Source organism: Balaenoptera acutorostrata, chromosome 2 (assembly GCF_949987535.1).
Source record: "Balaenoptera acutorostrata chromosome 2, mBalAcu1.1, whole genome shotgun sequence".
NCBI classification, from domain to species: Eukaryota; Metazoa; Chordata; class Mammalia; order Artiodactyla; family Balaenopteridae; genus Balaenoptera; species Balaenoptera acutorostrata.
Window position 1 is genome coordinate 31,001,678 of NC_080065.1, and position 16,014 is coordinate 31,017,691.

At 40.8% G+C, this 16,014-nt stretch overlaps 1 protein-coding gene across 4 annotated transcripts in view; it reads right to left on the reverse strand.

Annotated features, from left to right (window-relative positions):
• ADAMTS12 (ADAM metallopeptidase with thrombospondin type 1 motif 12) overlaps positions 1-16,014 on the reverse strand; it is a 394,047-nt gene that overhangs the window by 35,472 nt on the left and 342,561 nt on the right. For 3 of the 4 annotated variants that reach the window (XM_057540921.1, XM_007192239.2, XM_057540920.1), the window contains one exon: positions 6,493-6,669. The exons of the other annotated variant lie outside the window; for it this stretch is intronic. In XM_057540921.1, coding sequence (XP_057396904.1) covers positions 6,493-6,669 — 177 coding nt within the window. The remainder of the gene's footprint in view (positions 1-6,492; positions 6,670-16,014) is intronic. 4 annotated transcript variants of the gene reach the window in all.

The following is a 16,014-nucleotide window of genomic DNA, read 5'->3' on the forward strand; positions in this document are numbered from 1 at the left end:
AACTGCAGACCAATATCACTGATCAACATAGATGCAAAAATTCCCAACAAAATAGTAGAAAAAAATATCTAACGATACATTAAAAGGATCATACACCATGATCAAGTGGGATTTATCCCAGGGATAAAAGGATTGTTTTTTATTCAAAATCAATCAATGTGATACACCACATCAACAAACTGAATAAAAATAATCATGATCACATCAATAGATGCAGAAAAAGCTTTTCACAAAATTCAACACCCATTTATAATAAAAACTCTCAACAAAGTGGGTACAGGGAACCTCAACATAATAAAGGTCATATATGACAAACCTATAGCGAACATCATACTCAACAGTAAAAAGCTGTAACCATTTCCCCTAAGATCAGGAATAAGACAAGGATGCCCACTCTTGTCACTTTTATTCAACATAGTATTGGAAGTCCTAGCCACAACAATCAGACAAGAAAATAAGAGGAGTCCATATTGGAAAGGAAGAAGTAAAACTGTCACTGTTTGCAGATGACATGATACTATACATAGAAAATCCTAAAGATGCCACCAAAAAACTACTAGAGCTCACCAATGAATTTGATAAAGTTGCAGGATATAAAATAAATATACAGAAATCTGTTGCATTTCTGTAACTAAAAATGAACTAGCAGGAAGAGAAATTAAGGAACAATCCAATTTACAACTATATCAAAAAGAATAAAATACCAAGGAATAAATCTAACCAAGGAGGTAAAAGACTTGTACTTGGAAAACTATAAGGCACTGATGAAAGCAACTGAAGATGACACAAACAACTGGAAAGATACACTGTGCTCATGGGTTGGAAGAATTAATACAGTTAAAATGACTATACTACCTAAGGAAATCTACAGATTCAGTGCAATCCCTATCAAAATACCAATGAACTTTTTCACAGAGCTAGAACAAATAATTCTTAAATTTGTATGGAAACACAAAAGACCTCGAATAGACAAAGCAATCCTGAGAAAGAAGAAAGGTGGAGGTGTCACATGCCCTGATTTCCAACTATACTACAAGGCTATGGTAATCAAAACAGTATGGTACTGGCACAAAAACAGACACATAGTTCTATGTAACAGGATAGACAGCCCAGAAATAAACCCATACTTATATGGTCAACTAATCTATGACAAAGGTGGCAAGAATATACAATGGGGACTAGACAGCCTCTTCAATAAAAGGTGTTGGAAAAACTGGACTACTTTTTCACACCATATACAAAAATAAACTCAAAATGGATTAAAGACTTAAATGTAATACCTGAAACTATAAAACTTCTTGAAGAAAACATAGGCTGTACATACACTCTTTGACATTGGTTTTAGTAATACATACATATATATATTTTTGATCTGTTTCTTCAGGCAAAGGAAAGAAAAGCAAAAATAAACAAATGGGACTACATCAAACTAAAAAGCGTTTGCACAGTGAAGTAAAATATCAACAAAATGAAAAGGCTGCCTACTGAATGGGAGAAGCTATTTGCAAACAATATATTTGATAAGGGGTTAATATACAAAATATACAAAGAACTCATACAAGTCAACATCAAAAAACATACAACCTGATTAAGAAATGGGCAGAGGACCCAAATAGAAATTTTTCCAAGAAGACATACAGATGGCAAACAGCAATGTGAAAAGATGCTCAGCATCAATAATCATCAGGGAAATGCAAATCAAAACCACAATAAGTTATCACCTCACAGCTGTCAGAATGGCTAGCATCAAAAAAGACAACAAATAACAAATCTTGGCCAGGATGTGGAGAAAAGGGAACCCCTGTGCCTTGTTGGTGGGAATTGAAATTGGGGTAGTCATTATGGAAAACTGTATGGAGGTTCCTCCAAGAATTAAAAATAGAACTGCCATATGATCCAGCAAGTTCACTCTTGGGTATTTACTGAAGAAAACAAACACCAATTCAAAGAGATATATGCACCTCAATGTTCACTGCAACACTATTTATAAAAGAAGATATGAAAGCAATGTAGGTGTCCATTGATAGATGAATGGATAAAGAAGACGTGGTGTGTACATGTACACACACATACACACACACACACACACACACACACAAATGGAATACTACTCAGCCATAAAAAAAAATCTTGCCACCTAGGACAACATGGATGGATCTAGAAGTGAAATAAGTCAGACAAAGAAAGACAAATACCACATGATCTCACTTACATGTGGAATGTAAAAACAAAACAAACAGACAAAACAAAATGAAAACAGACACACAGATACAGAGAACAAATTCTAGTGTTTGCCAGAAGGTAGAGGTGTGGGGTAGGGGGGAAAATAGGTGAAGGGGATTAAGAGGTACAAACCTCCTGATGTATAATAAATATGTTATGGGGATGTAATATACAACATAAGGAATATAATCAATAATATTGAAATAACTTATTATGGGGACAGATGGTTACTAGAGTTGTGATGATCATTTCATAATGTATGCAAATGTCAAAGCATCATATAGTACACCTGAAATTTATGTATTATTGTATGTCAACTATATTTAAGTTAAAAAAAGAGTCATCAAGACCTGAATTTAGGGTGGATTATTAAGAACAAATAAAATAAACAACCACCACTACAACAACAACAAAATTAAACCTTTCACACTGCCAAGATACATACCCTGCTAGTATCTTTGCTATGCTTATTATGGGTTAAATTGTGTTCCCCACAAATTTGTATTTTGAAGTCCTAACCCCCCAGTACCTCAGAATGTGATGTATTTGGAGGAAGAGTGTTTAAACAGGTAATGAAGATAAAATTATGTCATTAGGGAGGGCCCTAACCCATTATGACTGGTGTACTTATAGGAAGAGGAGATTAGGACACAGACACACATGGAGGGAAAACGACAGAAGACAAAGAAGACAGCCATCTACAAACCAAGGAGAGAGGCCTCTGAAGAAACCAATCCTGCCAACACCTTGATCTCAGACTTCTAGCCTCTAGAACTGTGAGAAAAAAATATTTTTGTTGTTTAAGCCAAAAGGCAATAACAGAAACAAAAACAGTGGTGAAACAAGACTTAAAGAAAGGAGACTGATAAAGAAAATTCTGGGGATAAGAGGAGGGGAAAAATATCAGAAGATGCTAAATAGTTCAGTATGTCAAACGGAAGGAATTCTGGTCTAGAAACCAAAATGTAAAATGTAGATGTTTTTATTCTGATTAGTTCTGACAGCCCTAATGTAGAGCATACTTCTACAATGCAATTTTATTCATCTCCTATTAAAACAGGATTCAGCCTTCCTTCCCCACTACATAAAGCTTTAGAATTAAATTTGTCCATCTTTGGAATAGTGATGTTGATAGGTTTTCTAAGGGTCTGATGAACTGGCTGTAATCCTCACAAAATAAATTCGAGATGACAGGTTGGATTCCTGAAGGGATATAATTCTAAAACGTGTCAAGATTTTGCTCACTAGAATAATTTTCTAAGTTGTATTGTCTCATTTTCCTGAGATTTCTAAGAGGAAAGTAAATAATTCACCAAGAATCTTTGAAGAATGCTTTTGAGTACTTGAAAAGTACTTTGAAAGATCTTAGTACTTTGAAAAATCTTAATTATGACATGGTAACAACAACAAAACAATTATGATTGCCAATATCATGCCTATCACGACAGGCAGTACATGTGTGATGGTAACCATAGAAAACAGGGAAATTATATACAATTAACATTTTCTGCTTAATAAAAGAACTAATCTATTGCTTTCACAGTATTCCAACATGGATCTTTTCCCACTTATTCACTGTTTTTAACCCTATATGAGGAGGGAAGGAGAGGAATTCCACACTTGGGATCCTGTTGCATACCTACATTTGTGCATATAGATCCAGGGCCATCTGGCCAAGTAACCTCCAGGAAAGGGGAGATAAAGAAGGTATAAACTAGTGGTTCTTAAAGTGTGGTCCCCAAAGCAGCAACTTCAGCATCTCTTGGTACTTGTTAGAAATGCGAAACTTCAGGCCCTACCCCAGACCTCTGAACTGGACACTGTGGGCGTGGGGTCCAGACATCTGTGTGCTGACAAACCCTCGAGGTGATGCTGAAACATGCTAAAGTTTGCTAAAGCTTGAGAACCAGTGGAGACATTTCTACAGTTGAAATGCATCTTCCATTGCAAGTAGTCTGGGCTGGCTGACATTCACTGCAAGGCCCCAGAACATTCCCACAAAGGCATCCGTTAGATAGTATGTACAGACAGAGCAGCATCATGATGGCTCAGGGAAAGCACCCAAAGGTGCCCAGTCCCTGAACAGTCCCTCAACATTCCCAGGGAAATGTTCAACCAACTTCAGCATTTTCTGTCTTTACTGTTGCTTCAGAGGGAAGTCTTCCAACTTTGTGGTTTGCTCAGAACAGAGCAATTTAGAAAAGAGGGTGTTGGGAGGCCTTCAGGAAACAGGCTCATGATTGGGCTCCCAGAAGCTACTGAGGAAGCATATAGAATACATCTTTTTCACAACCAGAGAGCATATATGATTGCTCATCTTGGATAACTTGCAAATGCAATTTCTCTGACAAGGCAATCTAAGCGCCTCTGCAAATTCCAGGATTCTGGAAGCTGTCACCAGGCCCAGCAAACATGGAGGCCTAAGTTCAGAGCATGGGAGTAGCAGGTACTTTATGTCCCCCAGAGCTGGACAGGGAAGGAAGCGGAAGAGGGGACAGCGGTGGTTTTTGCCCCAGAAAACACCAGGTATGGACCCAGGGCCTCAGGAATCAACATGGCTGCTTGACCCAGCGGACAGTAAGAAGCTTGAGGGGGCTCAGTCTTCCAGGGTTGAACACTAATTCTGTATCCTACACTTGCGGTTCTCTATCTTCCCTTCCTTGGCATGTGGTAAATTTCCCCCCAAATACTTATTGACTCACTCTTTCTCCTCAGTTCGCTCTTTGCTCCATGTCCACTGGACTAAATTCTACAGTAGAAAGAGTACAGGCATCAGAGTCAGCCTTAAGCTTGAATTTAATACTCCACCATTTATTTTCTAGTTGTGTGACCTCATGTACGCTTCTTAACCTCTGAGTCTCAATTTCTTCACCTATAAAACGGAATTAATAAGGCCTACCACTCAGGTTGTTGTGATAATTAAAACAAGTATTGTAGGTAAAGTGTCCAGTGTATGGACACACTCAAAACATGCTGCATTCTTTCTTCCCCGCTTCTTTCCACCATGCATGGGTACAGTTGGGAGTTTTTTTTTTTTTTTTTTTTTTTTTTTTAGCTATTGAGGCCAATAGGCAAATGAAATCATTATATCTCACCAAGGAAGAGTAACTTGTTTTCATGTACTGAAGTAGGACAAAGACGCAGCAGAGCCTCAGCCCTCACAAAACAGGACGGACACACACACACACCCCTCTTTTTATTTGTGTAAACGAGGATCTGGGCATTTAACTGAGAGGTGGAATTCTGAAATTAAATACTGTGTGTGGAAAGGATCTGACCATTGCCCCCAGCCCCACTGCAGAAGCCTAAGAGGGGCATGTGATGCTCTGTCCTAAGTGCCTCTCATCACAGTGGTACACGTACATCTCCCCAGAGGGACCCCAATTCCCCAGTATATCCATTGAGACTAGGTTGTAATAAACCATTGAGCAGTCACAGTTTAAAGCACACAACATAGCCTTCAAGTTGTTGGACCTGCCCAGCCTCCCCACCTGTCACCGAGCAGGACCCTATGGGGCTTTCCCAGAACAGCCTCGCCCCCTCACCCCATCATGTTTGCCACCTGCCTCTTGTCTATAGAAACGCTTTAGCCTCCTAGGCCTTCCCCGATATCCAAAGAGTAAATTTAATGAGCGAGGTGAGAAAACTCAGAAAGGAAAACAGTCAAGCAAGACAAAATAATAATAGTTTAGCTATTAAACAAAGTCAAGGACCTTTAGTTCCTCCTCAAGGACTATAGATAATATTCTCAGCCACATCTTTTGAGCTGTTTTGCAGAGACTGAAACACCCACCAGGTGGAAGAAGTTAACTGTATGGTGCCCACAAGCACGTAGACCTCAGACGGTTGGAACCAGAAGGTTCGTGATGCTGATGATGTTGACTCCCCATTACCACACCACCAACCAATCGGAAGAATGTCCGCAAGCTGATCACAACCTCCCTCCCTCACCCTGTCTTTAAAAACCTTTCCCTGAAAGCCTTCGAGGAGTTCAGGCCTTTTAAGCACTAGCTACCTGGACTCCTTGCTTGGCACCCTGCAATAAACGCTGCACTTTCCTTCACCACAACCTGGTGTCAGTAGATCGGCTTTACTGTGTATGGACAAGTGACTCAAGTGTGGTTCAGTAACACACCCCGTGGCAGGTGGCTGAATGGAGGCCTGGCTCTGGCTTGATACACATGTGGTCTTCCCCAACATCTAGACTCACAAGGTAACACAGAGATTCATGGTTGCCAGGTTGTCCGGATGGGGTACTAGGCGCCGTACCTGGCTCCAAGGCTCCACCTGCCACTCCTCACAGGGCTCCAGGTTACAGCTCATGCTCAGTGGAGGAGGAGGGCCAGCCAGGAACTGGCAGTGAAATGGCCTCAGGCTCCGGTGGTCCCGGCTGTCCACACACTGAATCTCCCGGATCTGGAAGCCCCCGCTGCAGTTTCTGGAGCACTGTATGGAGAACGAGAGAAAAGGGGACACCTGAGTCCTTGGCATCAGACCGTCCATGCCCGGATTCCCAGGGGTTTCACAAAGCATCACGAAGTTCCAGGCTTCCAGTCACGAAGAGGGGTTAGTAAACTGTCTTCCCTCAGAAAGGGAGTCATTTGAGCAGCTCCACAAGAGGGGCCTCCCAATGTCAGAAAATGCAGGTGTGGAAGGGTGAGAACCCGGTGAAAAGTCCAGTTCTGTCACTCACTCATCGTGAGCCCTTGGGCGAGTTGCAGAAACGTTCTGAGCCTCAGCTGTCATATCTGTAAACTGGGATAGTAACCGTTACCTATGGGGCTGTCGCGAAGATTACAGCCGCGGGGGTGGGCTTGGGGTGAGGCTGGCACAGCATCCTCTCAGCGGGCGGCCGTTCCCTAAGATGCCTGTGTTCATTCGAGGCAAACGGAACCGCTGTCGGGGGAGCTCTCTGCAAAGCCACAGCCAACTGTCCCTCAGAATCCTGCTGAAAACCTGTTTTCTCCCTGAGTCTGAACGCAGGATGGGTTACCTTGTTTCAAGGGAAGGGCCTCTATAAGAAAATAAACTGAATAACTGCTCAGTGGTTTGATTCAGGGAGAGGGCCAACTCTGTCCTTGCCCCTACTGCCAGGTTTCCCCTTACAGCACCATCTCCCACCATCCTTCCTTCTGTAGTCTCCATCACCGAGGGTTTTCTCAGCGTGTGCCTGCAGCAAGCCTTTACAGAGGCCCCCCTCACGCCCCCTACCCTGTGCCCGTACCTTGCACAGCGGCTCCTGCACCCTGCTCTCAGTAAAGGGCACTGTTCACCCGCAGGCTGCTGATTTCCTTAAGATCATGATAAATACGGCTGAGCCCGGGTCACCTAAAACCAGAGTTTACATGGCCTATTCTGGAGGACTTCTTTGGTTCACTCTCTGACCTCTTGGATTCTGGAAGCTTCTCCATCCCCCACCTAGTTAGATTTTACTTAATCTTAACTTGAGCTTCCAAGACTTGGCCTGTCTACAGTCTGTGTAGAATGCTAGTGCCATCAGTTTCCCTTCAGCTCGTCTTGCCTGTGCATCCTAGTTTCTCAAGGCCAGTCCTGGCCTGTCTTGTCACTGCCCACACTCAAGTGGGGACCCGAAGTAGGTGGCATGGAGCCTGACCCCTGTGCTCCTCAGCCCTTCTCCCCCAGATTCTCCGTGGATTAACAATATGTCCTGTGGTCCTTGTGTCCCGAATCTTCCTTCCTCCACCCTTCGCGTTACTTGCTACTGCCCTTCCTTTAAATTAGCGTAAATGTCACCTTCTCTGTGAGGCCTTCCTTGAATACCTTCTCCAAAGGATACCTATCCCTCTTGTTATTTATCTCAGATCCTTCTTTGTTTCCATCAAGAGGACTTGAAATGTGAAACAACTTTTATTTATTCTGTCCATCCTTTCTATTAAACTATCGCTGCCCTGAAGTTGGAAGCCTAACTGCCCTGGTCACCATTGTGTCTTGAGCATCTAGCATGGGGCCAGGCGCAGCATAGATGTTCCCCACAGCTTGCTGAATGAATATATGAATTCTGAGAAAAGAGCAACTGGGGGCTCCCAGTGGACTAAAGAGATCTGTGGTCACTGTGGTTGCTATAAAGAGCATCCTTCTTCACCCTCTCAATCCTTCCATTGATGATCTCATTACAGTCTTGGCTGAGAAAATGTACCACCACCAAGGTGTAGCCATTGCTGTAAGGTATATGTTCATCTGGCCCCCTCTTTACATGGTAAAATATCATGCTCTCTTTCTGGCTATGGTGGAATAGTCATAATTGTAGGGCTGTGGATGGTGAAAGAAAATTCCTCAAAACCTTTCAGTAGAGGTATATCCCAAAATACTGATCCCCATTCTTCTGCCACCGGGCAGATGGCACAAGTCACCTGACATCAAACCTTGGGCTGTAACATAGAAGATGTGGGCCCATATGACAAGGGGGCAGATGGATGCTCTAATACTTCCATAAATCAAGTGTGTTTAGCTTCTCAGAACTAAGCAACACTTGCCAGACAGCCCCCGCAAAAGCAAATTCAAAACTTCATTTGCCTGCCATGCTGTAAGAACACAGAGAACAAAGTAACTTCTGATTTAAAATCAGCCACAGAACAGGAGCTTCTGGGTTGGTGAACACATGGAGGTGCTGGGAGAGTGGTGCGCCTGAAGAAGGCATGGGAACTCTGCTCCCATTCCCCGTGTCTTGCCCTATGCATCCCTTTCATCTGGCTGTTCCTGAGTTATATAATTTTATGATCAACTGCAGATCTACCGTGTAGCTGACAGGGTCTTGGTGCTCTGGCCGGGTGTCAGGCCCGTGCCTCTGAGGTGGGAGAGCTGAGTTCAGGACATGGGTCCACCAGAGACCTCCCAGATCCACGTAATATCAAACGGTGAAAGCTCTCCCAGAGATCTCCGTCTCAACGCTAAGACCCAGCTCCACTCAACAACCAGCAAACTACAGTGCTGGACACCCTATGCCAAACAACTAGCAAGACAGGAACACAACCCCACCCATTAGCAGAGAGGCTGCCTAAAATCATAATAAGTTCACAGACACCCCAAAACACACCACCAGACATGGTCCTGCCCACCAGAAAGACAAGATCCAGCCTCATCCACCAGAACACAGGCACTAGTCCCCTCCACCAGGAAGCCTACAAAACCCACAGAAACAACCTTAGCCACTGGGGGCAGACACCAAAAACAATGGGAAGTATGAACCTGCAGCCTGTGAAAAGGAGACCCCAAACACAGTAAGTTAAGCAAAATGAGAAGACAGAGAAACACACAGCAGATAAAGGAGCAACGTAAAAACTCACCAGAGCAAAGAAAAGAAGAGGAAATAGGCAGTATACTTGAAAAGAATTCAGAATAATGATAGTAAAGATGATCCAAAATCTTGGAAATAGAATGGAGAAAATACAAGAAATGTTTAACAAGGACCTAGAAGAACTAAAGAGCAAACAAACAATGATGACCAACACAATAAATGAAATTAAAAATTCTCTAGAAGGAATCAAGAGCAGAATAACTGAGGCAGAAGAACGGATAAGTGACCTGGAAGATAAAAGAGTGGAAATAACTACTGCAGAGCAGAATAAAGAAAAAAGAATGAAAAGAATTGAGGACAGTGTTAGAAACCTCTGGGACAACATTAAATGCACCAACATTCGAATTATAGGGGTCCCAGAAGAAGAAGAGAAAAAGAAAGGGACTGAGAAAATATTTGAAGAGATTATAGTTGAAAACTTCCCTAATATGGGAAAGGGAATAGTCAATCAAGTCCAGGGAGTGCAGAGAGTCCATACAGGATAAATCCAAGAAGAAACACGCCAATACATATATTAATCAAACTATCAAAAATTAAATACAGGGCTTCCCTGGTGGCGCAGTGGTTGAGAGTCTGCCTGCTAATGCAGGGGACACGGGTTCGAGCCCTGGCCTGGGAAGATCCCACATGCCGCGAAGCGGCTGGGCCCGTGAGCCACAACTGCTGAGCCTGCGCGTCTGGAGCCTGTGCTCCGCGGCGAGAGAGGCCGCGACGGTGAGAGGCCCGCGCATCGCGATGAAGAGTGGCCCCCGCTTGCCACAACTGGAGAAAGCCCTCGCACAGAAACGAAGACCCAACACAGCCAAAATCAATCAATCAATCAATCAATCAATCAATCATACGCATCTGATTCAAGATCCTCATTAAAAAAAAAAAAAAAAAAAAATTAAATACAAAGAAAAAATATTAAAAGCAGCAAGGGAAAAACGAAAAATAACATACAAGGGAATTCCCATAAGCTAACAGCTGATCTTTCAGCAGAAGCTCTGCAAGCCAGAAGGGAGTGGCAGGACATATTTAAAGTGATGAAAGGGTAAAACCTACAACCAAGATTACTCTACCCAGCAAGGATCTCATTCAGATTCGACAGAGAAATTAAAACTTTTACAGACAAGCAAAAGTTAAGAGAATTCAGCACCACCAAACCAGCTTTACAACAAATGCTAAAGGAACTTCTCTAGGCAGGAAACACAACAGAAGGAAAAGACCTACAATAACAGACCCAAAACAATTAAGAAAATGGTAACAGGAACATACATATCGAAAATTACCTTAAATGTAAATGGATTAAATGCTCCAACCAAAAGACGTGGACTCGCTGAATGGATACAAAAACAAGACCCTTACATATGCTGTCTACAAGAGACCCACTTCAGACCTAGGGACACATACAGACTGAAAGTGAGGGGACAGAAAAAGATATTCCATGCAAATGGAAATCAAAAGAAAGCTGGAGTAGCAATTGTCATATCAGACAAAATAGACTTTAAAATAAAGACTATTACAAGAGACAAAGAAGGACACTATATAATGATCAAGGGATCAATCCAAGAAGAAGATATAATAATTGTAAATATTTATGCACCCAACATAGGAGCACCTCAATACATAAGGCAAATGCTAACAGCCATAAAGGGGAAATTGACAGTTACACAATCATAGTGGGGACTCTAACACCCCACTTTCACCAAGGGACAGATCATCCAAAAGGAAAATAAATACGGAAACACAAGCTTTAAATGATACATTAAACAAGATGGACTTAATTGATATTTAGAGGACATTCCATCCGAAAACAACAGAATACACTTTCTTCTCAAGTGCTCATGGAACATTCTCCAGGACAGATCATATCTTGGGTCACAAATAAAGCCTTGGTAAATTTAAGAAAACTAAATCGTATCAAGTATCTTTTCTGACCACAACGCTATGAGACTAGATATCAATTACAGGAAAAAAATCTGTAAAAAATACAAACACATGGAGGCTAAACAGTACACTACTTAATAACCAAGAGATCACTGAAGAAACCAAAGAGGAAATCAAAAAATACCTAGAAACAAATGACAATGAAAGCACGATGACCCAAAACCTATGGGATGCAGCAAAAGCAGTTCTAAGAAGGAAGTTTATAGCAATACAATCCTACCTCAAGAAACAAGAAACATCTCAAATAAATAACCTAACCTTACACCTGCAGCAATCAGAGAAAGAAGAACAAAAAAAAAACCCAGTTAGCAGAAGGAAATAAATCATAAAGATCAGATCAGAAATAAATGAAAAAGAAATGAAGGAAACAATAGCAAAGATCAACAAAACTAAAAGCTGGTTCTTTGAGAAGATAAACAAAATTGATAAACCATTAGCCAGACTCATCAAGAAAAAAAGGGAGAAGACTCAAACCAATAGAATTAGAAATGAAAAAGTAGAAGTAACAACTGACACTGCAGAAATACAAAGGATCATGAGAGATTACTCAAGCAACTATATGCCAGTAAAATGGACAACTTGTAAGAAATGGACAAATTCTTAGAAAAGCACAACCTTCCAAGACTGAACCAGGAAGAAAGAGAAAATATAAACAGACCAATCACAAGCACTGAAAATGAGACTGTGATTAAAAATCTTCCAACAAACAAAAGCCCAGGACCAGATGGCTTCACAGGCGAATTCTATCAAACATTTAAAGAAGAGCTAACACCTATCCTTTTCAAACTCTTCCAAAATACAGCAGAGGGAGGAACACTCCCAAACTCATTCTATGAGGCCACCATCACCCTGATACCAACACCAGACAAAGATGTCACAAAGAAAGAAAACTACAGGCCAATATCACTGATGAACATAGATGCAAAAATCCTCAACAAAATACTAGCAAACAGAATCCAACAGCACATTAAAAGGATCATACACCATGATCAAGTGAGGTATATCCCAGGAATGCAAGGATTCTTCAATATACGCAAATCAATCAATGTGATACACCATATTAACAAACTGAAGGATAAAACCATATGATCATCTCAATAGATGCAGAAAAAGCTTTTGACAAAATTCAACACCCATTTATGTTTAAAAAAACCCTCCAGAAAGTAGGCATAGAGGGAACTTACCTAAACATAATAAAGGCCATATATGACAAAACCACAACCAACATCATTCTCAATGGTGAAAAACTGAAACCATTTCCACTAAGATCAGGAACAAGACAAGGTTGCCCACTCTCACCACTATTATTCAACATAGTTTTGGAAGTGTTAGCCACAGCAATCAGAGAAGAAAAAGAAATAAAAGGAATCCAAATCAGAAAAGAAGAAGTAAAGCTGTCACTGTTAGCAGATGACATGACACTATACATAGAGAATCCTAAAGATGCTACCAGAAAACTACTAGAGCTAATCAATGAATTTGGTAAAGTAGCAGGATACAAAATTAATTCACAGAAATCTCTTGCATTCCTATACACTAGTGATGAAAAATCTGAAAGAGAAATTAAGGAAACACTCCCATGTACCACTGCAACAAAAAGAATAAAATACCTAGGAATAAACCTACCTAAGAGACAAAACACCTGTATGCAGAAAAGTATAAGACACTCATGAAAGAAATTAAAGATGAAACAAACAGATGGAGAGATATACCATGTTCTTGGATTGGAAGAATCAACATTGTGAAATGACTATACTACCCAAAGCAATCTACAGATTCAATGCAATCCCTATCAAATGACCAATGGCATTTTTCACAGAACTAGAGCAAAAAATTTCACAACTTGTATGGAAACACAAAGACCCCGAATAGCCAAAGCAATCTTGAGAAAGAAAAATGGAGCTGGAGGAATCAGGCTCCCAGACTTCATACTATACTACAAATCAAGACAGTATGGTACTGGCACAAAAACAGAAATATTGATCAATGATAAAGGATAGAAAGCCCAGAGGTAAACCCACACACATATGGTTACCTTATTTTTGATAAAGGAGGCAAGAATATACAATGGAGAAAAGACAGCCTCTTCAATAAGTGGTGCTGGGAAAACTGGACAGCTACATGTAAAAGAATGAAATTAGAACCCTACATAACACCATACACAAAAAAAACCTCAAAATGGATTAAAGGCCTAAATGTCAGGCCAGACACTATAAAACTCTTAGAGGAAAACATAGGCAGAACACTCTATGATATAACTCACAGCAAGATCCTTTTTGACCCACCTCCTAGAGAAATGGAAATAAAAACAAAAATAAACAAATGGGACCTAATGAAACTTAAAAGCTTTTGCACAGCAAAGGAAAACATAAACAAGATGAAAAGACAACCCTCAGAATGGGAGGAAATATTTGCAAATGAATCAACGGACAAAGGATTAAGCTCCAAAACTTATAAGCAGCTCACGCAACTCAATATCAAAAAAACAAACAACCCAATCCAAAAATGGGCAGAAGACCTATATAGACATTTCTCCAAAGAAGATATACAGATTGCCAACAAACACATGAAAGAATGCTCAGCATCACTAATCATTAGAAAAATTCAAATCAAAACTACAATGAGGTATCACCTCACACCAGTCAGAATGGCCATGATCAAAAAATCTACAAACAATAAATGCTGGAGAGGGTGTGGAGAAAAGGGAACCCTCTTGCCCTGTTGGTGGGAATGTAAATTGATACAGCCACTATGGAGAACAGTATGGAGGTTCTTTAAAAAACTAAAACTAGAACTACCATATGACCCAGGAATCCCACTACTGGGCATATACCCTGAGAAAACCGTAATTCAAGAAGAGTCATGTACCACAATGTTCATTGCAGCTCTATTTACAATAGCCAGGACATGGAAGCAACCTAAGTGTCCATCGACAGACGAATGGATAAAGAAAATGTGGCACATATATACAATGGAATATTACTCAGCCATAAAAAGAAATGAAATTGAGTTATTTGTAGTGAGATGGATGGACCTAGAGTCTGTCATACAGAGTGAAGTAAGTCAGAAAGAGAAAAACAAATACTGTATGCTAATATATATATATGGTACCTAAAAAAAAAAAATAGTTCTAAAGAACGTAGGGGCAGGACAGGAATAAAGACGCAGACATACAGAATGGACTTGAGGACACGGGGAAGGGGAAGGGGAAGCTGGGACGAAGAGAGAGAGTGGCATGGACATATATACACTACCAAATATAAAATAGCTAGCTAGTGGGAAGCAGCCGCACAGCACAGGGAGATCAGCTTGGTGCTTTGTGACCACCTAGAGGGGTGGGATAGGGAGGTTGGAAGGGAGACGCTAAAGGGAGGAGATATGGGGATATATGTATATGTATAGCTGATTCATTTTGTTATAAAGCGGAAATTAACACACCATTGTAAAGCAGTTATACTCCAATAAAGATGTTAAAAAATAAAATAAAATAAAATCAGCCACAGAACAAATGCGGAAGCATGCTAATAATTTCCACACAAAGCAGCCATTTGTCTGACAAACAGATTTCCAGGAAATAACCCCTGGTTAAAACAATAGGGCTCTTTATTAGGAAGAGGAATTCTCTAAGACATAAGTGTATAATGGGGTTTTGTTTTCTTATTTTTCATTTGTTGCTACTATCTGTTATTCCTAGATTTTTCAAATTTGCATTACCTTTTTGTCAAAGAGTACATTCACATTCAGTGGGAAATGAAATTTATTAATATGGTGAAGTAAATAATAAGGGAAGATACTCACTAAATCTGTGACTCTTTTGTTTCATTTTCAGAAGGGCCTCTGATTCAGTTAGCAGGAGTGAAGTGGCAGGATATTAAATCACTCCACTCCAGAAACTGTTTTGCCTTTGTTTGCTGAATGCCAATTATTATATTCATTTTCTTATTGCCCTAAAGGAGGGTTATTTTATTCAAGTTTTCCTAACCTGGAGTCTGTGGACCAGACTGAGGACAGGAGCCAGACTGAGGAGAATGGAAAGATTGGCTAATGCCCAGTTGTGTCCAAACAGGCCTAACCATTTTCTGGTTCTCACACCAGTTTGTTTAACTGATGTGATCAGCAAACCAGATGGAGTTAGAAAGAAAATTCCTCTTAGCTTACAGGAGCCACTGGCAGAGAGAAAATGAAATCATAACCATTTCTTCCTTGTGTTGTTTGATTTATGGAGTCATCCTGATACACTTTCCACGTTAGACTGCTACCAAATGTTCAGATGAGTATAATGAAGTTAACCAGCGTGGGATTGGGAGGTCAGCAGATTGCATTCAAGTATGACCTTGACACCAAGTGGCTACGTGACTTTACCTGTCTAAGCCTTCGTTTCTCCATCGGTATTAAAAGGAGGATAAGCTGGATGGTTAAATTCCCCCAGTATTCTAGAGTGATATGTGTCTGGGATCACTAGACTTGTATTCTGCTTTGATTTCAGAATACTTTCTTGCTCTCCAAGTACTAAACCAGGATATGGAAATAATTCTTTTCTGCTCCTT